Raw genomic sequence first — 27,922 nt, forward strand, 5'->3', positions numbered from 1 at the left:
ACTCCAATACATCAGTCAATTGTGGAAAATGTAAATGGCCATTTTTCATTATTTTGTGATATTTTATTGAACATAAACGATTAACTGAGAAAACAATAGGCATATTGATAAAGAAAATAATCCTAGAGGCAGTCCTAACCATGATAACGTTCCATCTGTACAGAATTACTAAAAATCAATTCCACTGTATGAAAACTTAAATGAAATAGCAGCAGCATGTAAGCATTCATATTTTTGAGGCTTTTGTGGTTTGTTTTTCAAAAATGACCCTAGAGTAAAATGTATATTTGCAGAATGTTTTATTGTCTGCATGTCGGACCTAATGTGTCCCTGCAGCAGTCAGGAGGTCAGAGTCTTCTTTTCCCGAGGACAAACAGGATCTGATCTGATCCTCGAGCTCTCTCACAGGGACACCGGTGTCAGCTTACAGACATATAGTCTGTCTCCATTGTGATTACGGCCCAGCACCACTTATTTTCTACAGGTGGATGACATAACAAAAGTGAAGGAGCTATTATTGTTTATTCACAGTATTTTATTTATTCTGGGCTAGATTTTGTTTGCTATGTTTTTAAGATTTTGGGTGGTTCTTTGTTGTGTGTCGCTACAGACGGCTCACTCAGCTTTTTATGCAGGAAGGGAGGTGTAGGAACACCGCTCACCTGAGAGGGTGTAGCAGAAGCTATGATATCTTTGTTCTTTTATTTCTTTTCACTAGACAAATTAATCACAAGAGAGTTAACTCACAATGGACATACAGTTCATATAAGGTGCGTCAACTATGGGATTTTTGTGCCTTTCATTTTGATTATGGACAAAATGCAACAAAAGATCTCTATTGAGATACCAAACAATAAAACCACTCCCAATAAATTACTATTATATTAATTTAGAGTTTATTTGTGGGCTAATTGGTCTGAAATAATTTAATTGCCTAATTATTTAATGGTAAGCAGATCTAAACTTCATGTTTTTTACCATAATTGTTATATAATCAGCTAGTAGCCTAATGTAGCAGTCCAGTGGACAACGTGCTAACGGTTCTTGAAAGGAAATCAAACAATCAAGTCAATGTATAATTATATAACACGGATAAAGTGCGGGTATTGGTAAAATCCGCAAAGGAAAAAAAGCTCTAAAGAAGTATTTGTACACACGACTACCTGTTGCAGGTAAATCCAACAGTTGCACTGCCCACGTTCTCTCCTCCCTCCCTCCCGACTGACAGCGTCATGCCAACTACAATCACAGAGTGTTTCCGGTAGCGGATTTCAAAATAAACCAACCAGTCAAAGAAATATGAACGTAGCATACAACAGTGTACAAAACTATCAGCAGAATATGACATTTTATCTGTAATATACAGTAAACAAAATAAATTGAATCACGTCAATGCGATGCGAGCGTATACGCATTACTGACTTATTTTTGTCACTGTGACACAAACATGCTTTTACTTTGAAGGCGTGCTCTGAGCCGACCTTTGTCTGGCATCTTCTGTCTGTCTTCATGAAGTTGTTGTTGGAGTTAAGCTGGTGTGAGATTTCCCTGCTCACTCCGTTGTTTGACCTGCTTCGCGTGTTGTAGGACTAGCCGGAGCAGAGGTCGGGACGGCGGTGCCCAATGATAAAGATCAACAAGAAGCATTCTTGACATTTTTAGATGATCGGGAGTGCTCGGTGTAGAGTACCTGCTACCACAGGTCAGGGAGGGAGTTTTCGCGGGATGAGACCCAGCAGGGGCAGCACGCACTGGGGATATCCAGGACGCTGGTAGTGCGCAGTGGCGGTTGGCAGGCAGACGGGCTCACAGTGGGGTCGGTCCCTTTCCGATGACAAAGCGGCTGACCCGGCCGATGAATAACTCAGGAGGAGGTTTCGCTCGAGAACCAAGATGATCGCGGCGTTTTTCCCCATTAAGAAACTGCGGCGGAATGTCAGATATTTTCTGTTCGGGGCGATTCTGCTGGTCGGGTTTGTGGCCGTATACCATGAGATGGTGGCAGCGAAAGCATGGAGCAGGGAAACCGGTAAGTTTGTGGTTGCCAGTCAGGATACTTTTAAGACAGGTCTTTCTCAACAAGGGTATTTTGTTTTCTATTGTTAAAGTGATGCATCATTTAGACTGCAACCTGTAACTGATACAACAGCCCAATAATGAAAAGCGAGCGTGGAAATAAGCAAGAATTTGACGTGCATAGGGATTAGGCTGCAGATGTAACTTAGGTTTAAAGAACGTGCAATACCCCATGCATCGAGTGACCACAAAAGCAGAAGAAATTTTCGTTAAGATATGTGCAAAGTTTTTTCCATGTTGTCCAATTCATTAAGAAATATGAAGCAGCACAAATCTTTAAAAAAAACATCCTGCAATAAAATGTAGTTCATTGCCACACCATAAAATGCAGCTTCAAAAAATTATCACAGAGCTGAATCGTCACCTCTCAGTGTCACCAACAGCGTTTTAATGCCCTGTGGTGAAGCCAAAGCAGGTATCCCTGATGTGGACAGTTAATTCCTATTAACTATTTTAAATGACACAAACATAGTATTTGTTGCAGGAATCTAGTACTGGATTACAATTCAGTTTTTAATACATTTTTATGGTCAGTCATGTGGGAAATTCCATAAATTAGAATATATTTAAATTTAAATAACTGTCAATCCACAGATATTCTCTAAAAAGTGTGAGCATTAATGTGATTTATATTCTGCTTTTACTTTTCATGAATGTTGCTGGATGCATTAGCACCGGAAACATGAGCTAGCAGCAGGTGAAACAACAGGGCTGCTTAAAGAGATGGAGCATTGTGTGTATGTGTGTGTCTGTGTGTAAGAAAAAGAGTGAGTGGCTGGGGTCAGATTGCAGGTTCACACTCTCAGAAGGAAGTCCTGTCTCTTACTGGGTAACCAAACTTCCTTCCTTCTACCTTATTTACACCTCAGCTTATACCATCTGTTGGATTGCACTGCACTCACACCACCCAAGTACAACATGAGGGTGTCACCACATGGGTGGAGATCAAAACAGTAAAAAAACAAACAAACAATAGATGTAGGGTTTGTGTCTACCCACAAGAGAGAAATAAGATAACATGACACACACACACACACATTTTGAAGAAAGCCTGACGTGTAAACACATGCCTTAAGACCTGCATTAAAGGGGCTTGCCTATCTACACATTCCTGGGCTGTAGCCCCTTCGTCACAGTGGGACATCTCTCAAGGGAAGGACTCCACATAGACTTCAAACAGAGCTGAAAGAGCAATGTGAAGATCTAAATGTGTCATAGAAGAATGACATGCGGGGTTAGACACACATGTCTAACGAATCAGACAGCATGTTCTTATGCATAAGAACATGCTGTCTGCATCGTTCCATGTGTTTGTGGTGACAAAAGGTATCTAAAGGTGTTGAAAAGCTGCACCAGAAGTGTTCATTTAGGCGTATTTGTGAACGCTAGTTTAGTTAGTTTCGCAATTATTTTGTTTATTTATACTTAGTCAGTAAGCAGACACAGACATTCATAAAAAGCAGTCTTATGACTAACTTGTTGCACCGCTGTTAAACTTCCTTGATTGGGATTCCAGTTTGTTGGGACACAGAATAAAAATGTCACGGGAAAAATACCAGACACGCAATTATTTTTGTTATTACATTATAACCAAGCAGAGCAGGAGATGAAGATAAAACAATGGGGAGATTCTGAAGCTTTGAGACAGTTGAAATGTTCATTGTGATTTAAAAGCGCTGTAACTCAATACAAGCTGTTGCCGACAGTGGTAGATCCATCCATATTTGTATTCTCTCAAAACATTTGTGAGCTTTTTGAAAATGCAAAGTACTGGACTTTTAGATTTAAAATGTAGTACTAAAATTCATCCTGATTATAACTGTTGATTATAGCAGTACTCCTCAACCCACATCACATGTAAACAAGAAACAGATGGCTAGGTTACGTATGGGGATTCAGGCTGCAGATCTTTCTCAAGACATCACAAATTATAATGACACATTCACACACAGGCTTTGATTAAATATTGGCTTTTCATTTAGCTCCATCTGTTAGCACCCGGTCAACAAATGTTTAAATCATAAAGTCAAAGATCCAGTTTCCCTAAAACAACTGTCAGGGACAAATATGCAAAAACTACTTTGCATTAAGCATCATAGATGCATCATTTCACTTTCACCTTCACAACTGGTCGAACTACTCACGAACTAAACACTGTTTAGCTCATTGTTCTAAATTACCTCGTGCACACAGCCATATCCGATATCCTACAACAATACTGTGTGAGCCTTTTTATCTAAAAATAAAAGACACAAAACAGGAGGAGCATCAAACACAATGATGTCATCATAAAACTAGTCGGGCCCCTCAGAGTATCTAACATTAGTAGATTTTAATCCTAAAAAAAGAGCAAATTCACAGTCACGGGCCCAGTGTTACCAAAACTAGAAAGAAGCATTCTCATTGCAAATGTTTAGAGCAGGATCATCTTCATCATCATATACAAACTGTAGAGAACAAACTGAACGATTAAGACTCGTGACACAGGGTACCACAGGAGTGCTCTTTGCTCTGCAGATACAGAGGTCTTTAAGGGATGGCTTGTTTTTCCCACACGTAGGTCACACTGGCACTTAAGAACACAGATAACGTATGAAGTGCTGCAGTTAATAAATGTCCCAATGGAGAAATGGCTGCCTGTGTGTGGATGGGTGATTTTTAAACTTGAAGAAAGCCCTAGAAAACTAGAAGAACAAATTGCAGTTGAGTTAATGATAAGATGACTATGATAATGCTTCTTGGGGGGGACTGTTTGCAATACGCTACTTTCCGATAACTGTTACTATATTGACTATGTAAACTTGCATATTTGACTTTCTATGCTGCATGTTACATAGCAACTTCCCATGTACAATGGTGTTTGTCTAAAATCTTAGATAACAATAACAAATTGTCCTGTAGAAGAAAATTATTTTGGCTGTCATAATAGTTGTGAAGAACCCATTTGTTCTTTCTGTTGTTTAGATGTAATTCCTGTGCTCTGTAGGAAGGCTGAAAGCCTGTAAAGCCCTGCAGCAATTTTATTTCTTTCTCTCAACTTTGAGGCACTGAATTTTACCAAAGCACTGATAGTTATTTTGAAATGATTGGATTTGATAACTGAATTAACAAAATTAAGCAAATTGTGCTGAAAAGGCAGCAGCAGAAGGGGTAAGTAGGAAGACTGGGTGAGTGCAGATGTTAGACAATATTCCTCTCTTTTCTGAACCACCACTCTGGAATTACTTGTGTTGCCAAAATTGGCCCCCATGTCTCAAAGGGTGTGTGTTTGGAGATCTCCACCCTGGTGATAATGACAGACTTGAGTCTACATGCACTGTAACCCCAATTCACTTGCTGACACCACAAGCTCATAAAAAAACCCAGAGGTCCTCTTTTAAAAGACACACTACCCTATAATTTGAAAGATGATGGACGAGGATAGAAGGAATAATATTTCTTTTCGGCTCTGCCAGAGTTCCAGAGATTTTTGCCAACACATGAGTGCCATAGCAGGTCATAGAGGGCTGTGAATTGGATGAGTTACATTCAGTGGTCATCGGCATTGAATTGGAACAGGGAGTGGGTGGGACTCTGTCGGGACACTGGGCTTCATTGTTCATGCTACATAGGCCCACAAGAAATGGATAAAAAAGCATGTTGGAAATCTGGTAACACCTGCAGTGCTTGACTCAACTCGATGCTTCTATCAAGCATTGAGTTAAGAGTTAAGACATTGGGTGTGATTGTGGCCTGCATAGTTTAAGTAATTTGCAATGGTGGTTGTTTTTCTGTGGTTGCAGAAGAGCATTGTTTGTCCACGTTGGCAGCAGCACTGTTTGCATTTCAGCTTTACTATTATACAATGTGTGTGCTTCCCCTTTCCAGCACCCCATCGCAGCTGAATCTGTGAGTTAACTGATTTTCCTCTGCCACAAAACATAAGAAGCAGATCACGACACATGTTATTTTGGGTTACATTTTTGTTTGGAATGAGTCCGGAAGCAAGTGCAAGAATAAAAACTTCTCCCACCTCCTGGGGAAACCACAAATCACAGAAGAGTCCGATGTTTGCACAGTCGCCCTGCACTGCTCTGATTGTTTTTTTTTCTCTAGCTTCAGGTATGTATCCTGACGCTGACAGGAGCAGCTGGAGGAGAGCCATGTTTGACGGAACAGTAAGGACGATGTGGAAAAAGAAGTGGAAATAGAAAATATGGTGACGCAAGGGCGTGTTCTTGGAGGGGTGGTGGAAACCAAGCTAAAGTTAGTCTTTTTAATATGTGTGTTTCCCAGGTCGGAGGGGGCCGTCAACCAGACTCTGTGGAGGATTCAGCTGCCTGGAGCTCCAGCTACATTCCACAAACCTGGAAACCAGAGGTGTGTGTGAACACTGAATAACCTGCCCAGGCCTGTCCAATTCCCTCCCACCTCAATGCATTTGCCTCTGTGTACACTATATTTCCTGCAGCAGAGTCGGCTTCAGAAGCTTCCTTTGCTCTGTAGTAGGGGTCATCATATTTCAACTATATTAAGCAGTGCTACGCTTTGGCCAGTTGCTTGCACCTCATATTTCACTGTACATTTTGTCAACTGTCACTGATTTATACTGTTTATGCCAGGGTCGTATCCTATAATATCTGTCACGTTTTCTATTTTATGGCAATAATGAGTCCACTTCATTTTTTGCACCAACGTGATAAAGTTACTTAATTTTGTTTTCATTGAATTAGCCAAAAACAAGCATTACCATCTGTTTTTGGATCTATAAATTAATTTAATTTTAAAAAAGCTACTAAACCACAATTCTAGGGCTGTATTATTTTCATTATTTATTCTTCTGCTGAAAATGTTTTCAATTAACTGATCAGTTGTTTTTGTGTAAAAAAAAAAAATAATAATGTCAAAAAGTAGTGAAAAATACCCTTCACAGTTTCCAAAGTTCAAGGTGATGTGTTTAAATGTCTTATTTTGTCTAACCAACACTGCAAAACCTAAAGGATTCTCAACTGACAAACACAAAGAAAAGCAGAAATATTATTATTAATAATTGTGAAGCTGTAACTATGGGGTGTTTGACAAAAATTTCTTTAACAATTAATAATAAAGATCAAAAAAGTTGCCAGTTACGAATACCATTGTAGAAGACTTCACGTTGCACACTTCTATAACTAAACATGTTTTACATCAAGTCAGAGGGTGTTAAAGGTTTGTGTACATGAGCAATGTACACGGTATATTTACAGTATATTGTGAAGTGCAGTAATAAAAGACGCTTCAAAACCGAAAACGTCCAACTGAAGTCTCAGAACATGCTGAGAATACAGAAGTGTAGTTTTAGCACTCTACTGATTGGAAGGGAAAGAAGGGGGGGGGAAATGCCGCAGAGCCATGGTTAAAATAGAAGATTGAGCTTGACTCCCAGTGAAGTGGCCTTTAATCACAGACCTGGAAAACAGAGGGAAATAGACTTGTTAAATCATTACAAGCAAAGCAGGCCCTGTGGAGTGCTCTGAGTCATTATTTTACAGCTTTTTGTCTCTGGTCTGAACCTCATCGCCGGGGGTCATGCTAACATTTAACTACCTGTGCTGATGACAGCAGAGTGTTTAGCTTTACTCCTAATGAAATCTGATGAGCTACCGGACTGGTAGTACTGAGGCTTTGGCTCTTACCTGCATTATACTGCCCCTGTGCTGCAATCAGCACGCACAGATCAGATAACATGGCCTCTTTGGCAGATGTCATACAGGTGTATGTTTACAGGACATATGGGCCTCTGCTGGCTGAAACTCAACTGCTTCTTTATTTACGTGTGTGTATCTGTGTTACTGAGTGTTTCCTGCAGACTTTCATTAACACTATTAGAGGTATGAGAAATTTGACAGCAATGTCCACTATCATCCAATTCCTGTGATCCAACCCTCTAACTGTGTATAGATGCACTTTAAAAACACAAATTACATTAAAAAAGTTTTTCAGAAAATGTGCCAAGTTACCCTTGATAATCCACAGAACACACTGATAAAACATTTTATATATAGGGACTATTTCTTTGGTAGTTCCAAAGAAAACGCCACAATCACTTTAGTTGATTATCCAATGTAATAATTTTCTGTAAAAGAAAAGTTTTTTCATGTATTTTTATTATGCTGTGAGCAGTGTTGGGCAAGTTACTCAGAAATTTTAAATTATAATATTTTACTAGTTAGTTATTACTCCTTAAAAAGTAATATAATTAATTTAGTTATTACTGGGTGATAAAAGTAAGTAGTTACATTACTATATTACTTTCCAGTGTTTCCAGTTTGTGTTAGGGGGTTATTCTAAGGTTTGATAGGTGGAGTATGTTTTTATATAAGCATATAGGCCTAACGTTTCTTAACGCCACCGGCTGAAATAAAAAAAATAAAGCAAGTACATTCCGACTTTCAAACAGCGTTTTTTCTGCACATGTAGCCTGTTTATAAGAGCAGTCTTCAGCAGTTACAAAACGTTACGTTAACGCCACTCTCTCCCGACGAGTCCAAGCATCAGTGACAGAAACTGCCGAGTTAGTGATGTGCTACACCACTTAATTCCTAGACGATCCAATACCAAGTAATACCCAGGCTGGTATTGCCGATACCATACCAATACTTTTTACATATTTTATTTCTAGTTGAATGTGACCTCCCCCTCCCGTTTCTGCATTTATGAGAGAAATAAGGTGTAGGCTGTAGTCTTACCAATTCAAAATAATAGCTGCATAAAGACAAGACATCAAACTACAGTCATATTCTTTAATTATATTAAAAATTTCCTGCTCAGAACTGCCGCTTCGTAACATCATCCTATTATTGTGACAGACTTCATCTCGGTTGTTTAGCGAAGTTTGCGGTGTTGCCAAACTATTTCACTGTCTTTGCACACACATCACACAGAGCAACATTATTACCTTCACAGCTAAAAACAGCCAGACCTGGCTGTTTTTACAGTCAGCCAGAGTCGGTATTCAATTGCAGGAAATGTAAAGGGCTGCAGCGGCTCACTTCAAAGAAGCTCCGTCACAGAGCCAAACATGACTTTGACAGGCGGAAGGACAAGTAGTTCCTATCAACAGAGCATAATTAGACCATCCTGGTGACCGTAAGATACTTAACTACTTATAAGACACTAGACGACAATGTTCTTTGCACCTTAGAGTGTGACAAAATAATGGCAGTAGCTACGTACAACTGTGGAAAGAACGACTCTCTCCCTCGTCCTCCATTCATCCTTTAGTTTTTACCTCTCGGCGACATTAACAACAAAGTCCGGTGTTAGGCCGAGTTTTGCCTGCCTGCCGAGAATTGCATGCACCTCCAAATAGCCTACTGCTTTTAAACGCTAATGATATTCTTTGTGGGGTCCATCAATGGTGTTAAATGATTCGAAGTATATATTTTATGAACGTTTAGAGTCTGTAATATTTTAATACACTTAGTAGAAGTAGCCTACTATTACTTGACATTCACTAAATATAGGCCTATGTGGTGATAACGCCATTTGATCAATGAGCACAGCAAAGTGTCTGAAAAGGACCTAAAGAGGTGGATGCATAACTCGGCAGATCAAATTTTGTAGGCTACCTGCCAAGATTTGCAAGCACCACTTTTCTCAGCATAAATGACCGTTATCACCTGCGAGGTGCATGCAATTCTCAGCAGGCAAGCCGGTGTTCTGTAGATTTATGCTACCTATCGAGATGCGCTACTTAAGGGTACCACAAGCGTGGTTTGTTTCCACGCCCATAAATCTGCAACCTTGCTGTTGGGAATGCCGTCCAAAAAAAACCAAAAAAACCATTAATAGTCTATCAGAATACGCTCCCCCTGAAATGATGTTATAATATAATCAAAAAACAGAATATGTCATAATACTGTGAGAGTTATAAAACTTTATGGGATTGGAAAAGGGAACACATAAGGTAGCATTTTTCGATAGGGCAGCATAGATCGTCAGAACACCAGTCCCGCTGAGCTGCCGCACAGTGGTGGATTTACGTCAAGGATGGTGCGTTCAGTAACGAGTAACGCAGAGTTACTTAAAAGTTAAAAGTAATATTATTAGTGGCCCAACACTGGCTTTGAGTACTACGGACAAAAAACGAGTAATGCAGAGTTACTTCCCTGGGGTAACTAGTAATAATACCGTTTTAGAAAAGTAATTAGTTACAGTACTTAGTTACTGGAAAAAGTAATATTATTAGTGGCCCAACACTGGCTGTGAGTACTACGGACAAAATTTCATCCACCTGTATTGGGGTGGAGGCAGAAATGTTAGTGGTGGAAATCTTAAAACCTGAGCAATGAAAATCAAAACTATTTGCTAATATACCACTAAAGATAAATGTGTTTAATTTGGGTGAACAGACTTGTTATGACCCAGCTCGTTAAGGTAAGGCAGTAACAAGTGATGTGGGATAGAAATGAAGGTGGCAAAAGGACAACTGAATTCTGGTTAAAGTCAAAAGTTTAATTAAATGAGTTGACTCAAGAAAACACAACAAAAAGAGGCTATTTAGGTGCTGACAACAAAAAGGAGAAACAAAAGAGGGTCTTGTCCAAAGACAGTTACTCTGCTCAAAAAACACTAAAGAACAAAAGGAGGTCAGCACCTATATGCTTTACAATAATGCAAAGTAAACAAACAAGCAATGCTCAAACAAAAGAGCGCCCAACACTTGGTGCACTATCACACTATGTGATTTACAAAGGGTCGAACTGACTGAAGCCACTTAAACAGGCAACAGACAGAAACAGGAACTACAAACACTCTAGATATTCACTACCTTACAGAGGTACGCAACCAACAACAAGGCGAACTGATCACTGGCTCAGTCGCCCTGAACTGTGGACACACAAACTATTTGTAGTCCAGCTGGTGTTGATTGGAGAGTCCTGGTTGGCAGGGTCGGTGGAGTCACAGCCACACCAATCACAGACGCCAGACACCAGCAACCAGGAAGTAGGCGGTCCCAGCTCCAGAGGAACCGATCCTCGACAGGAACTCCCACAGCTGGGATTTGCATGACAGCCAGAAGCACTCATGATCACAATCACTTTAAGGCAGCCAGTGGCGGCTGTAACAGACTCTTTAAGCAAGACATGTCTGGACACAGGAAGAGGGGTGGATCTCAGGATTGGAGTGACAGTTGAAACCTGTAGTCCTGTATTGTCAAGTGGTATAAAGAAACCTGTATTTGTTTGGATTTAGTTTGCTAAGTACAGAGGCCAGATGGTTAATTGCCCCACTGCTGACTGACTGCAAAATAAACACCGGTGTTATTTGTCTTCGCTCTCTTGTCTTCCTGCAGTACAAGGGACAGGCCAATCTGCACGTCTTTGAGGATTGGTGTGGCAGTTCGACGGCTGACCTCTTCAAGAACCTGCACTACCCACTGTATCCTCATGTGAGTCAAACCCTTATCTTTTGAGTTCACTCAGCATAATTGACATTTTTAGCAATGCTAGCAACATGGCGATGTTGGCCGTCGGTGCACCGCTCAACAACTATTAAATACATTGCCACGTAATGTTGCACAGACATGGTGCTGAGTGGAATCCTACTGACTTTAGCGTGAGGATGATATTTGTGGCTTTGAGTGAAATGTCTCTCCACAACTATTGGATGGACTGCTCACGACGCTGAAGTTAGTATCCAATTCGCAGCTTCCGATTCGGCAGTTAATGATAACTAAAGTTGCGAGCGACCGATTCTCCGTTTTTTGAACCTCTTACTGCTGTGAAAGTTATGCATTTTAGACAAAGCCTTAACGCTGTCTGAAACACTTTTTTTAGATTTGAAAAAAATGTATTTTAGACCAGGGCCAGATCCAAAACCACTATACCTAGCGGTCTCAAATCTGGACTAGATTGTCCCAGAGAGGCTAAAGAGGTGCAAAAAAACGGAGAATCGGTCGCTCGGCAACGTAAGTTAACTTTCACTTAACTGCCGAATCGGAAGCTAACTTCAGCATCGTGGATTGCTCTGAAATTTGGTACACATTCAAGCTTCCCCTCACGGTGAATTATAATAACTTTTGGTGATCCTTTAGCTTTTCATTCAGCTCAAACATAAAATCAAAACTTAAATTACTCAAATATTTTGGCTTACGACCACCTGCAAAAATAATGACATTCCTGTCGGTCTCAGCTGTACTGTGAAGTGCTAATCAGCAAATGTTTGCATGCTAAAGGCTAAAACGCACTAGACTAAGATGGTGAACAAGGAAAAACACCTACTAAACAATAGCATGTAAGCATTATCATTAGCTTTGTTGCAAATCCATTCTGCATACTAATTATATACAGTAAATACTACACACTAATTATCATAGTATGCTATTTAAGCTGTTACAGCAGTAAACAGAAATGACATTTAAATTAATCAAATCCTTATTTTTTTGTTTTCAATGATTTTTGGAACTGTTCCGGTCACACTTTATTTAGATTTTCTTTTCAGCTTTGAGCTTCTTACATTTACATTACATTTGTTTATTTAGCTTATGTTTCTATCCAAAGCGACTTACAATCGATATATATGTCAAAGGTCACATGCCTCTGGAGCAACTAGGGGTTAAGAGTCTTGCATTTCCTTTGTGCACTGTATTGTGGAAGAATAGTGTGCATCAACAATGCACTCAAAAAACAACAATATTTAGTCTGCTTTGAATATACTTTATATTGTTACTTTTCCAATTTGAGCACACTACATGCAAAAAACCTGCTTAGAATCAGTATGTAGTATGGATTTTGGACACGTCATGTTAGCATGCTGATGTGACATTAGCATGATTTAGCTGAAAGCACCGCGGTGTCTATTTATAGCCTCACAGAGCTTCTCGCATGGCTGTAGACTCTTGTTAGTTTCTAGTCACTTCATGGTGTGTCTTGGTATTGAGTGTTATAGATCTTTAGCAACATTTTCTTTAGAAATCTTTCTTTAGAATCTTTAGAAACAGAAAAACACTTTCCAGGGAACTTTTACACCAGAGGACAACAAGATCAACAAGTTTAATGAAGTTACACAGTTATCATTTATCACCTTCTCATACATGGTTTTTAAAAGATAATGCTCTACTTGTTTAGAAACTGAGTGTTTTGTGTGGCAAAGACTGCACACACTCTGACACCAGTGTAGGCAAACACACACACTCTCTCACACACACACACACACAGTTGTTGTCACCCAGAGGTGCATTCTACATCCACGTGCTAGATCCTCATGTCCCCGGACTCAAGATGTAGTCTCACTTAGAGTAAACATCTTGGCTGATTCTCTTTAACTTTCTTTGCTCTTTCAGTCCAGGACTACAGTGCAGAAGCTGGCCGTTTCTCCTCAGTGGACCAACTATGGGCTCAGAATATTTGGTTATCTACATCCATATGCTGATGGTACAACATGCACTTTTTCATCTAGTTCCTGTCTGTTACCATACCGAGTACATTCATGGTATACATGCCCCTTTATCTCTTCCTCAGTAAGTCTCTTTATCACCTCAATTTTTCTTCCTGTCTCTCAGGAGAATTTGTGTTTGCTTTGAGCTCTGATGACAACTCTGAATTTTGGCTCAGCACAGATGACTCTCCCCTCAACTTGCAGTTATTGGCATGGGTTGGAAAGGTATGCATTTTTGTCGTTTTCTGAGGTGGTGCAGGGTCATTTTCTCTTACTTGTCTCTGTAATGTTTGTTTGCATGTGGGTTTTCTTTTTCTAGACTGGCAAAGAGTGGACAGCCCCGGGCGAGTTTGAAAAGTTTGCCAGTCAGACCTCCAGACCAGTTCGGTGAGTTGACACAAGACTAGATTTTATTGTCTGATGAGCTGATGTCAGTATAGATGACATGTGGTCTATTATTTGTGTAATAATTAACCCAGTTCAGAGACAGTCTCTTTGCCTGACCAGCATGCACAGCTGTTTAGTACTTGTGCACTGTTTATACATTGTTTTACATTACTAGAGGCCGTGGTGGGTGCACAGATACCAGCATGAGTCCCTTCCATTTCAAACCCATGAGAAGAGCACGTACAAAACAACACAGACAGAAATCTCTCACACAAATATTCCAAACTATCCTAACTTATACATGTGTTTTTAACTGTCCTCAAATCTCATATCATTATCCCAAACTTAAGGGATTTCTTGACTTGTCATGAGGAGTATTACTTCTGTGAAAACAGTTGTATAACATATAAACAAAAAGATGCTGTGGAGTTGCACAGTAGGAATTTGTAGGATTCAGCATTTTTAAGCGTTTGATTCATATAAGGGGCTAAAAGTCAAGACATGGCAGCCTCTGCTGAACCAATATTGACAAATTCTTTCTTTTAATCTTTCTTTTTAAGTGTAAAACTAAATTGCAGTAGTACCCCTTTAATGACATCATACCAATGCCTAAATTTACAATTCACTAATCTAATAAACCAAGCAAAGGCATTTGTATGTATATGCCCTTCTGGGAATCCAGCCTAGAATTGTTGCTACTGTAAAAACTCAAAATTACTGTTATGACAAAGATGCTGGTTAGACTGTTTCTAACTATTACTCTTCATAGCATTATTGCTGACCTGCTGGAACACTTTGTCACAATGTGTGGGTGTGGTTCGCTGTAGCTCTGCAGGAAATCTTGTTTTCTACACAATCTCGACAAGCTTGATGAGTTGCCGACCAACAGCGGAAAATGTATATCAACGTAGATCAACACTTGAGTTTATGTACATGCAGCCTTGTTTGTACTGAATATTAGATTATTGTTTTATTTTACAATATTTTAATATGCACTAGTGTTAAGTTTGTCAGGATTTTTAAAATTTAGTCTTAGTCCTGTGTCAAATGTCCTTGTTAGTTTTTGTCATATTTAGTCCACTGTATACTATTTCTTTTTTTTTTTAAATCAAGTTTTAGTTGACTAAAAGGCTGGGTATTTTAGTCATTAACTAGTCTTTTCTAACTCATTAGTATAATTTTGACTAGCATTTTGCTGCTCTAACTAAAATGGAGAAATGTATCATTTTAGTCTTTATTTCACTCATCTCACATTTAGATAAATTGTTTTGTAAAATTTTAATTTCAGCATAAAATTCAGCATAAAATTCATTCATAATTCTTATAAAGTTTTTTTGTCCACCTCACTGTATTTGAAATAGGATCAAATATCTAAGCACCTCTTTCTCTCCTCATGTTGTGTTCATCCCCAGAGTTCGCATCCTCCACAGTACAGTAACGTTTTCCTCGCACACCAGGCGTCACCCCGGTCAGCCAGCATTCAAAGCACACGAAGAAAAAAATGCAGCTGAATGAACACTGTTTGAGTGAAAATTTAGAGGGAGAAAATGTGGCCTGTAATATCTTGTCTCCTCATACTGACAAAAAGAAAAGCAGATTTATTTTTATTTTATGAATTACATTTTAGTGTCATCATTTTTCGTCAACAATATTGCTTGTTAATATAGTCAGTCAGTGCTTAAGTACATTGACGCTGTCTCGTCATATTCTCGTTTTAGTCGGGGGAAAAAACGGTCGTTGACGAATATATTTTGTTTAGTTTCGTCTGACGAAAGTAACACTAATATGCACATAGTGTAGCTTGAAGGGACTACAAATTTCATTTCATTATACAACCTTGTACCATGTATAATGACAAATAAATAACCTTGTACCTTGAACAACAACACTGCAGGTAATGTAACTAATGTTAGCTAGGTTGTGGGTTAGCAAACTGTCGGGAAAGTGATTTAACATTACTTTAAACACAAATAAAAGCTAAATTAGTGTTGTGTGGTCCGATTCCCATTTACAGAGCATGGGCTGTGTACAAACACACACCAGCGCAAACACACAGAATGGACAGCTGGCAGACCGCGAGGAGATATTTGCTGAATATGACAAAAAGACATGTATTGATTCTAATCACATACCCCACCTTTAAGAGGGAGACATTATAACTAGCGGTTATAATTGATGTATTTGTTCTCTATGAGTCTGGTATTTCCTGGAAGGGGACAGAGCCACACCACCCACAATGACACATACATACATGGAGAAATCTGGAAAAATTTAGTACAGGAAAATGAAACCAATATAATTAAAATTAATAAATGAAACCTACAGAAACATATTCAGAGAAAACAAAGAGTGCAATAGATATATTTTTGCACAGTGCCCACAAATAACCTAATTAATAGTATATAATAAAAAATATATAATATACACAGATATTTATCTGACCATGGAAGCTATTGAAGTCTTACAGAAGAGCTGCGAAAGCAAACCAGGACCCACAGAGCTACATGATTGTATTTCGTTGGAGAAACATTTTAGGTTGTGTCTGATGTCACTGTAATGTAGTGCTAAATATGAACTTTTACTGTCTGACAGACTGTCTGCTCAGAGGAGGTACTTTTTTGAAGTTATTCACAAGCAGAACGACAGAGGGACTGACCATGTGGAGGTGGCAGTAAGTAGTTGGACTCATCAGCAGCCATAGAAAATGTCCTTGTTTCTTTGTCTCATTTCTTTGGTTCCAACTCTCACATCAAGTCTGTGCTCATTTTCATGTGCAATGTGAGTAATGAAGTGGAAGACACATGCAATTCTTTGTGTTTGGTTTCACACAGTGGCGGCACCTGGACCAAGATTTTAGGTTTATGGTTATTGAATCCAGTCACATCTCCCTCTATGTTAGTAAGTACACAAAACCCCATGCATCATTCAAAAAAATCGCTTGGTGAATATGTAGTTGTCTAGACTTGGGGTAAATCACATAATCTAAGACTGTGTGCCTTTTATTATTCTGCATAGGTGCTCAAGCCTACAACTCAAGTCAGTGGTTTTGTTTCACAGTAAATACAGAGCTCTTCTCTAATGCGCTGTGGCTTCATTTTACAGATGAGTCTGCCTTGTTAATCAGTGACGTTGCCCACATACCACAGACGGCTGCAAGCCACCAACACACCCCCACAAAACAGCGCGGTGCTGCAGCAGACATGCTGAGGGAAGACCTGCGAGACACTCTGCACCAAAGTGAGATCTCTTTTGGTCTAGTTCTTTGCCACACGGCAGATGAATCACCCCTCCATTTCCTACTATCCCAGATGCAACTATTGCGAAACTTTCCTCCTACTTAATGCACAAAGTAATCTTATTTCACATCTTTGTGTTGTATTGGTTTGCAGTTCCTTTGATAAACAGCCATTTCCTACAAGATGTTCTGCCTGACTGCTCGTACAAACCCAGCTACATAATCAAAGACTTTCCTCTGCTCCGCTACCAAGGACTACAGTTTGTATGTATTTATATACCAAAGTATAATTTAATTTCACTTACATTCTTTACTGGTTGAGTTCAGGCTCACATTATTTTTCAGAGCTCATCATTCAAACAAAAAATGTCCTGAATACAGTGTTGAAATTAGAAAGAAAACAAGATAACGCAGAGGACAATTTGTCTTGTTTGTGTTGCCCCAGAATATATGAAAAGGTTACTTAACCATCTATTAGTTAGTTACGGCCCTGTCTTATTTTCTTTTGAAGTTTGTTCCCGTTGTGGTGAGCAGTGTTGTCTGTTTGAGGAAACTAAATTATGCCAGTATACATAATAATTCTAAAGACCGATTTAAAGGCATCAGACATGCTGCACCCATTAAAAAAACATTTAGTAGCACAACTTCTGATTTCTCTCATTTGATTCTACGATCTTTTATAACAAAGTCTGATTTTTCTGACTTCCTGGAGTCTTTGCTGGTTGCCTGACAACCTCATTGTGATGACAAGACTTCAGGATGTCACTGCCTGGCCAGGAAACAGTCCTGCACACAACCCCCATAAGACCTTAGCGTGTCGTTTTCACCCTTCTGTGTGTTTTACAGATTAAACAAAAAAACAACAACAAAAAAACATTAATTAGTGAGCTTTACATTTCCTGGAAGGCTGATTTTAGTTTTACCTTTGAACGGAGCCAGGTCAGCTGTAGCTTTATAAGTATGGGATGGATATCATGTAACTCACGAAAAGAGAGCAAATAAGGGAGTGAACATTTCTTTCAATTAAGCATATTTTAGTTTCATAAATTATTTAAAACTGAACCTTACTTCTCATCCGTATCTGTTATACACTATAAAACAAGAACAACCCTTGCAGTATGTCCTGTTTTCATCTAAACTCTGCACTCACCTGTTTGACCCATGCTGACAGGAAACCCTTATTATACAAGATCTCATGATTCATCAGTAAGCTCTTCAACAGCAGGTCATTTTGTTTCATCCCTCCAGGTACACATGTCCTACATCTACCCCAATGACTACACCCGACTCACACACATGGAGACAGAGAACAGCTGCTTCTACTCCGAAAGGCCCTACTACATGAAGATGTGAGACCTCACAATAAATGCTAAATGAAAAATACACACAGTAGGGCAGAGCACAGTTGGAAGTAGGTTTACAATTATCACCAACAGAGGGTGCTGTATCCTTAAGCCAAGTGAGAAACTTTTTCAGATCAAATAGTTCGTTTTTAAGAGATTCCCATCTCGAAAATAATTAGCATTCTTAATGTATATATTAAAGAAATGTACGTCTTATAATTCTTTGCAAAATGTTGTGTCTCGTCTTCAGGTTTGGTTTCTCAAGATATATGAGACTAGACCGTCCTGATATGGAGGAAAAAAGAAACACAGGCAGAGGTATTGTGTACTTCCCTTTTCTTAAAAAAAAAAAAAGTTAAGTCAGTCCATTACACTCAACTTTTCTGTCTCTGCTTCTGGTGAATGTTAGATTTTGGTTTCCAGAGGAGGAAATACGTGCTAGATGAGGACGGGTTTGACATTGAAGCCTATCAAAGAGAAAAGGAAGACAGGCTGGACCAGATAGATAACGGCCTTTTTCCAGACTATGGCGATGATTATGATGACTATGTTCAGAAACGCAGGCGCAAACTCTTCTCCTTAGTCATGCGAGAAACTAACAACACGCTGATGAACACCTCTGACACAAGACTGCCGCGGACGAGTTGCAAGGGAGGCAAGGGAAAGACGGTGTCCCACAGAAACCAATTGAGCCTCCGCAGTCAGTACCAACACAACCCTCAAAACATCACCTGCACCTGCAACGGAACCAGACAAAGTTAAAGCTAGAGGACCGTGTTAAAAACGTAGAACAGATAAAACCAAAAGGGAAGTCAAAGCCAGCAAAGAGACAAAAGCTCTCATCAGAAGGGACAGCTCTGAGACGAGGACAGACAAATCCACCGATGCCAGAGGACAGAGAGCAGCTCAAAGAACATGAACGACCAGCAGTCCCGTCAGAGCAGCTCAATTCTAAACAGCGTCATATCCAGAGGTCCCGTAAAGTTAACCATACCCAAATCCAGAGAAACAAAGGCTTGAAGCTTCAGCCATTGGAGAGGGATCTTCTTCTCCCTGACAAACCCAAGCAGCGGAGGTTTGTAACAAGAGGAATAGAGCTCCAGCCACCCACCAACAAGCGTTTTACCACTCCTAAGAGAGACATCAACAGCCCTTCAGTAAGGCTAAATCAGAGGGACAGAAAACGCCTCAGGTATAAGGAAATAGAGATGAACATGCCTCTACAGCAGGATCTAGAAGATGGCATCCACAAAGCAAAGAAGAACACTAGAGGCGCATACAAAAATTGGTTGGATGTGAAAGGAGAGCAGGACCGAGCGGGGGAGGAAGACGAGATTCGCAACAGGGCTGTGGGCAGGAGAGACGTCAGGGGGGGTGAGGGAGACTCTCTGTGGGAACCAGGAGACTTTGAAGGCGTGGATGACGAAGACCTCACCCCTGCACCGGTGTTTGACACTGAGGTCAATTGGAACCAGACGTTCCAGATCAGCCACCTTGACCTTCAGGCAGAGCGTTCTGATTGGATCGACCTGCGGTGCAACGTGTCAGGCAACCTGCTGCTCCACTCCAGTGACGCTCTGCCCATTGTCAAGGCTTTCATGGACCAACTCAACGAAAAGCACAACGGGTAAGTACTGTATTTCCATATGCACCTTTGCCAGTAAATCACCCTTTATTTATTATGTTTTTCCATTACATCGAAAATGGGTAAATTTGATAATTGGTTAATTGTTTAAGTCCATTTCAGTCAAAAATGCTCTGGTTCCAGCTTCACAAATGTGAATATTTTCTGATTTTCTTACACTTGTATCATAGTAAACTCAATATCTTTGGGTTTTATGGACTGGCGATCTGATAAAACAAGACATTTGAAAATATCACCCTTTTACAGACTAAACAAACAATCTTACAATCGAAAAAGTCATTATTCGTTAGCTGCAGCCCTACACGTATTTCTGCAAGATTTGAAGTAGCCTTCTCACATTTTTTCATTTAATAATATAAGAGGCCTGAAGAGATAAAACTCTCTAATACTTTACCAAAAAAGACTACATTAGTGAAAAGCCTTAAAAAATTAACACAATTTGGTGTTAATTAATTAGTTAGTTTTCCTGTCCTTGCAGAAAATCGAAGAAATCGAGAAAACAACGAGTGCAGCAGATTGTTTTTAAATTTGTGCAGTACCCAAAATAAACTCTAGTTAATAGAGGGAAAATGTAAAATGTCTGCTTGATCTGCTCTTTCTTGAAGCCTTTCAAGAGGCTTCAGAGAAAAGAGACTGATACAGATTTTTATCTGACCAGCCTTTTTGTACACTGACAATGAACTCCTTTCCAGTTTTATCATCATGCAACTGCTCAGATTTATCTTTAACCCGTTGGTGGGGGAACCACTGACCTAAATGAAAAATGAGTTTGGGCATGTTGAGAAATTATCAAGAAAAAGCTGCTAGGTTAAGAATTTCTCTTGCAACATGAACATGTCAAATTTTGGAGTCAACCACACTTACAGTATGATTAAACAGCAAGTGCATTCAGGTGCATAGTTTGCGTAACTGTTTTGCAGCACATTTCACCATGTTTCTTTGATTCCCTCTGACCTTGCAGGCGGTTCACATTGGTGAGGGTGGTTAACGTGGTGAAGCGTATGGACGGCGTCCAGGGCAGCAGGTACCTTCTGGAGCTGGCGCTAAAAGATGTGAATGGCCAGCTGCTGCGGCTATCACACTACATCTACACTCTGATTCACCACAGCAGGCGGCGCAGCAAGGACTTCAGTTTCCAACCGCCGAAACCTCAGCTGGTACTGTGTAACCCAGTGGGCTTCCGCTGGAATCCTGCTGCCACCGTCCACTTCATAGTACCGGGTACATCCACCTTTTACTCATTACAGCCATTACATTCACCAACTCCTTCTTTATCCTTAAACTCTGTTTCAACTTTTCCTATACTAAGAAATGCTCACCAAGTTACTTGCGTGTTAAAGTCAGACACATGACATATTATCATAATTGATGACAAACAATTCACAAGCATTTTAGAAAACAACCATGTGGGAAGCTTTTCAAACACAAGATTATCCTCTATATGTCAACATTTACTACTTACAGTTCTTTAGAAAGTACAGTATTGATGTTCATAGGCGTTTCCTAACCAGAGTCCTTGCCAGTATTTCCTTAATTAAAGGAATGCCTCTGTTCAAAGCTGTGTAAAGACTCGGAGCTCTGCAGACTTTTTGCAGTGATGCAGTGATCCATATATTTACTTGAGTAAATTTTTGACAGCCTGCTCATGTCAACATTGAGTCTAGAAAGTTAATATTGCAATATTGGTTCTAGATAACAATTTCAATAGTACCTTTTCTCTGTTGTAAAACGCTTGCATGCTATTTATAACCCTTTTCGGTGAAGTTGCTTTTAAAAAATTATGTTAAGGAAAGTGTGGTTACACATTGATTTGATGACCCGCCCCAAAAAGTGCAGCAAAGAGTTTCTACATTTTGTCTTTGTCAGATGTAATACCTGTTGGCGCATAAAGTTTGTTGTGGGAGTATGACATGCCTTTTTCTTGATTTTGCTTTTGCCTTTTTGACAATGCACCTGATATAATTTTGGAATGTGCATGCACCTCTTTGTGGCTTTATCTTCTAAATTGTTATTTGTTGTTGTTCTGTGTTTTGGTGAAATGTTAAGGCGTTTAGGTATATGTAATACATTTGATAACCAGTACTCAAACACAACACATAACTCTTGATAGTTGAATGTGGTGATGAACTCACTAACAAACAGTGAAGTGAACTGATTGTGGCTGTAGTTATTTCAAGCACACAGGCCTCGCTTTTGTCTATTTATTCATTACCTAAATAACTGATCCTTTGTACGTCTTTCTCAGTGAAAAACCAGGCTCGGTGGGTGAAGCAGCTGATTGCTGACATGGAACAACTGTTCAGAGAAACTGGAGATGCCAACTTCAATCTCATCATCACCGACTACAACAGCACCGACATGGATGTGAGGAAGGCTCTACAGAAATCCTCACTCCCCAGGTGTGTGTTTGTGTTTCACTTTTACAGAGTAAAACATTCATTACACGATATGTGTGTACTATAATTATGCCTGTGGAATTGATCAGGTACCGGTATGTGAAACTGAATGGAAACTTTGAGCGCTCTGCTGGTCTGCAAGCAGGTGTCGACCTCATAAATGTGAGTATCGCAACATGACTCGTCAGTAAAGTATCAAGATGAAGTAATGAATGTATGAATAGACAGACTGATAATGAATATCTTTTGTATCTTTCCCTCCTCGTTCTCCCTCAGGATGACCACAGCATTGTGTTTCTTTGTGACCTCCACATTCACTTCCCTGCTTCCATCATCGATACTATCAGGAAGCATTGTGTGGAGGGATACATGGCCTTTGCTCCCATAGTCCTGAGACTGGGCTGCGGGGCTACGCCATTAGAGCCCAGAGGTAGACATCCATGCACCCAGATTTCATACATACATTTTATTTTCCCTCTTGAGTCATTATTATCAGAAGTTTGTCAACGGAGTGTTTATATGGCTGGAGTTTTTAAATAAATGGTTTTAGAGCAATGTCATAATTTACTCCAAAATATCAAAATTTTGAGTTCCTTAATTTCAGTAATAAGATGTTAGACCTTGAAGGTGTTGTCCAAGTGAGTGTAGGAATCCTTTTAGATGTACAGTACAGCAAAAAGAGGGCGACGGACAGTGAACACACAGACAACGGTGCTGGGATTTTTAAGCTGTAAAAAAAAAAAAAATTACCTTCCTACATCATTGCTGGTAAAAAGAATGCAAATAGCTTTCAACGAATATAGCCATTTAAAAAGAAAAGGCATTTTCAGGAGAACATGACATTCAATTTGAATGAAAATGTAATTATCTGTGTTGCAGGTTACTGGGAGGTCAATGGCTTTGGCCTGCTGGGGATCTATAAGTCAGATCTAGACGCAGTGGGAGGAATGAACACCAGAGAATTCAGAGACCGCTGGGGAGGAGAAGACTGGGAGCTCCTCGACAGGTGTGTTGCTAACTTTTTAAATGTCATTTAATTGATAGACTTGTTTGTTACTCATAGGGCCCGTGTCCACCAAAGCATTGTTTTCTGACGCCAGCGTCTTTTTTTCAATACATTCCAATGGAAGCGCCAGGAGCGTGATGAGGTGCTGAGTGTCTTTTCCATGATGAGCGCTGAGCATTTTTTTCCAGTCGCCGAGAGTTGAAAAATGTTCAACTTTGGAAAAAACGCTGCGCTCGTCACGGTCACTTTTTACCCAGCCATCCACTCACAGTGCAGGAGGGGTGGGACAAACACTGCACCGAGCACATCCGATCTTGAACAAAGTGATGTGCCTACTCGCCGAGGTGTTTCCTTGCCCGCAAAATCTCATGAACCCACGTACACTCACTGGCCACTTTATTACAACTTGCTAATACAGGGTTGGACCCCCTTTTGCCTGCATTAATTCTTCGTGGCATGCTTTCAACAAGGTGTTCGAAACATTCCTCAGAGACTTTGTTCCACTGTGGTCTTCTGCTGCTTTAGCCCATCTGCTTCAAGGTCGACGTGCTGTGCGTTCAGAGATAGTATTCTGCATACATTGGTATACCATCTCGAACCAGTCTGCCCATTCTCCTCTAACCTCTGACATAAACAAGGTGTTTTTGTCCACACAACTGCCGCCCACTGGATACTTTGTCATTTTCTGGCCATTCTCTGCAAACCCTAGAGATGGTTGTGCGTGAAAATCCCAGTAGATCAGCAGTTTCTGAAATCCTCAGGCCAGCCCGTCTGGCAGCATAATATCAGCACAGGTACACGTTGAGATAGCAGTACAAGTTCAGCAATCTTAAACATTCATTCAAGGTTTTAGAGGCACACTCTAAAGGGCAACAGTATGAAGGAAAATCAACTTAAAAAGAGAATGATACACATTTCTGCACCAACAGTATATGTGCTGTTTAAGAATGGTAAGACTAGTGATGACAGCTACCTGGAAAGTAACGCAGCACACTTTGCAAGTGCACATCAATCAGGAATAACAGAGAATAGCTATTGAAAATCTTATTTCAAGAGAGGGAAATGAAAAACAGTGCATGATGGTGTGTAACTTGTGTATCATTTGTTCTTTTCATTTTCAGTAGGTAATCCAACTTCGAAAACTGTTTTTTAATTTCGTTATTCGTTTATGAATCCTTTGGTTTTTAAGATTTCTTCAGTATCAAAGTAATTCAGTGATAGTTTTCACTACATCTAATCGTACACAGAAAGAACTGTTGAAAATCACAATGGGGCAAACAAAACACATTACTGTCCACAGTCTAACTCACTTACTGTATCTTTTAGGATAAGTAAATCTGTTCACAGACTCGTATTCATTAGCCTACATTAAATCAGGTGGCGCCATCATCCAAGTGTATTTACTACAAAGTTAGGCTATCAAGTGCAATACACGAAGAAGCAAGTAACTGCCTGATCACACAAATCGGGACACATTAAATATCAAAATCAATTTTCATTTCCAATTTTTGACTTGAGCATAAAATTGAAGTACAAAAAACAAGCCGTTATTAGTTTTTCGTGTTGGATTCATAGAATGAGTAATGACATAAAGAACTGTTTAGTTTTTTTTTTCCAATTTTGGATTCACAATTGAATATGAAAAGAACAAATGATACGTGTGCGTGTGCGTTACTCCTTGAATCTGCAGCTCCCCTCAGCTTTACAGTGCTTTCTACCGAGTTCTATCTAATTGTTTAGCTGTCTGGCCCTTTTTTTATTTTTTTATTTTGTCGGGTCTCACCACCCTCATGGTGTCTTTTTTGGCTACAGCAGGCAGCTGTGCAAAGTGAAAAAGCTCTAAAAACCCACTTTACACTATCTGCTCAGCACCAATGTTAATTCTCTAGTGAATATATAGGAGCTTTTAGTAGCTAAAGAGCCAGAAATTTCCTTCGGGAGTGGGCAGAGAGCTTGAGGAGAGTGAATATTGGACACAAACACAACTCCAAATAAATGATAATATTGTTCTTAAACTCCTGGATGTGTAAATAAGTGACTCTTTGCTCTCAAGTGTGCCATGTCAACTTAAAAGAGTATGATATGTTTAAGCTGATTTTAATTTTGAACAGAACAAAAGAACTACATTTAACCAAGTAGCATCGTTTTTGTTAATTAATTAGTTTAAGTTAAATATTTATCTATGAATCTGGACAGCAACATTAAACGGTTAACGTCCGTTTCAATTGACAATATTCATATTTCACTTAATTGATATTTCACTTAATATCAATATTGTGGCTTAAAACACTTGGGGACGAAATGAAATGTAAGTAAACAAACTCTCCTGTGTTCTCTGCTCTAGAATTCTCCAGGCGGGACTGGAAGTGGAGAGGATCTACTTGAGGAACTTCTTCCACCATTATCACTCCAAACGTGGCATGTGGAACCGCCGGATGTCGTCCAGCCACAGCGGCAGCCAGCAGGGACCAGCCGCTGCACCGTGACCATAATAGGTGCCACTGTTCCAACTACCGTTCCAAACAGAGCACTTTATTGTCGGAGGATGATTGCTGCTATACAACAATAATGCCTGCTGACTGACAGAGAGGTGACACAGGATGCTAACATAGGAGTGGGAACTGTCTTCAGCCACTCTGTCGAACAGCAATGTACACTTGGCAGCAGTGAAGGTCTTTTCATAAGGAGATACTACTGATATGCTCAGCATTTATTTCACTGGATGTACTGTTAACTGCCATTGACTGTGTGCTATTACATATGAAGATACTGCTGTGCACCATGTTGCTGACTGAGAACATGATGACCAGCACTACTGGCTGCAAAGAACCAAGCATATCCAAAGACAAAACATAAACTGAATGACCGTTCACTGAGGATGTATACACACATCCTATGTCCTATATCATAAACATCACACACATCTTGTACAAGAGTCTCAACTCGAGAAAAAGTTGTTTGTGACAAAATGAAATGCACATATTCGACAGCAGATTGTGTACACGGTAAACACAGCCTAATTTGTCATGTTTCTGGGATTATTTATTATATCAATGTTTGTAGGATCTTTTGTGTTATTTCTAGAAATAGATGGCATTTCAGGAAAGTATTTGTTCTTATTAATATTAACTGTGCCTTCTGTTGTGACTGTTATTCAGGTACTGGGGCCACACAACATGGCTGTTTTTTATAGACAAGTCAGGAAAAGCCTTAAACTGGGGAAAAACAATTAAATGTGTGTTATATTTTCACGATTGTATCATTTAGTTTTGTCGGGGAAGGACGGTCAATTTAAAAAAAAAAAAAAAAAAATTTAGACAGGTATGTTTTGTATTGGCCAATAAATCACAGGCAATATTGGCATATGAAACGAGAATCAAATATGAGAAAACTGAAGTTTGAATATGCTGCCTATTTCTGCCCATTTTTCCTACACTGCCGTTTACCAAAGATAATAGTTGAGTAGGAGAACTTCTTTTTTCCTGTGCAGAGCAGTCATAAAGCAGTGTTTGATTTTCAACATGACAGGCTATTGAAAATGTAGCATTACAGTCAATTTTAGTAAAGTAATTTTCCTGTTTATTTATGTCAATGCACCTAGCTTATTTTTTTTCTTTTATCGATCTACCTGCTGAACTTAATAGTTGTTTTTCAGAAGAATTATTTTTTTGAATGAATCTCAAAAGTCTATGAAGCTTGAAGCAGTGAATACAGATAGAAAATGTAGCCGGTGAAAAAAGATCTTGTTTATTTATCATTTTGTTTTGTTACATTTCATTGTTATTTAAGACTAATGGCAGCATTCTCTCGTTCACATTCCAGTTTAACATGTTGTGCCTTTCTTAGTCATTGAAATTAATACATGTTGGACAGTTTCACATGTCATTTAGGGAAATAAAAACACAACACAACACAATTCTTGTCGGATGCCACACTTTGCTTTGGTTTTGGTTTGTAAGACTGCCAAGAATTGTGTGATGTTTCTTCCCCTTTTTTCTTGTACCAAAGCATTGCACCTTTTGAAATCTGGCCCCTGGTTTGGCCAGAATGTTTGATGCTTTCCCATTTCCTCCTTTACTACTCCTTCATCTCTTACTTTGTTGTATTTAGATATACCTCATCCCTCTCTTTGTGCTGGGAGTTAACCTCCGCCTTATTGCACTCTCTTCTCAGGTCTTTTCCAATTTACACTGCCATGACAAATTTGAAGAATAAATTACTCTTGCCTTCATTTCCATCAAATTATGTGTACTTTTTAATAGTTGTCATATGCTATGCAAATAGTAGACTGAGAAACAGCAAACTTCTCAAGCACTTCTTACTGATTACTGACTACAAATTGGAGGTAGTCTTGCTATTGATTGTATGTATTAAGACTTCTAAAGAAAAAACTAAACAAATAATAGAGCTTTAAACGAATATAGCCATTTAAAA

General features: G+C 39.5%; 1 protein-coding gene across 1 annotated transcript; it reads left to right on the forward strand.

The window, feature by feature from the left end:
- Positions 1-1,546: 1,546 nt before the first annotated feature.
- On the forward strand, positions 1,547-27,730 carry b4galnt3b (beta-1,4-N-acetyl-galactosaminyl transferase 3b). Its single transcript, XM_038705794.1, is given in 21 exon segments — positions 1,547-2,029; positions 6,172-6,233; positions 6,352-6,435; positions 11,393-11,488; positions 13,382-13,472; positions 13,601-13,701; positions 13,796-13,863; positions 16,456-16,534; positions 16,695-16,761; positions 16,966-17,100; positions 17,253-17,362; positions 18,347-18,447; positions 18,692-18,759; positions 18,851-19,072; positions 19,075-20,068; positions 21,048-21,307; positions 22,332-22,485; positions 22,572-22,644; positions 22,759-22,912; positions 23,362-23,488; positions 25,833-27,730. Coding segments are annotated over 21 exon segments (3,324 nt in total). The 5' UTR covers positions 1,547-1,893; the 3' UTR covers positions 25,975-27,730.
- Positions 27,731-27,922: the final 192 nt, after the last annotated feature.

The sequence above is a fragment of the Micropterus salmoides genome, unplaced genomic scaffold, assembly GCF_014851395.1.
Source record: "Micropterus salmoides isolate LMB-PRFRI ecotype aquatic unplaced genomic scaffold, ASM1485139v1 Ms_hic_scaffold_8, whole genome shotgun sequence".
Taxonomy (NCBI): domain Eukaryota; kingdom Metazoa; phylum Chordata; class Actinopteri; order Centrarchiformes; family Centrarchidae; genus Micropterus; species Micropterus salmoides.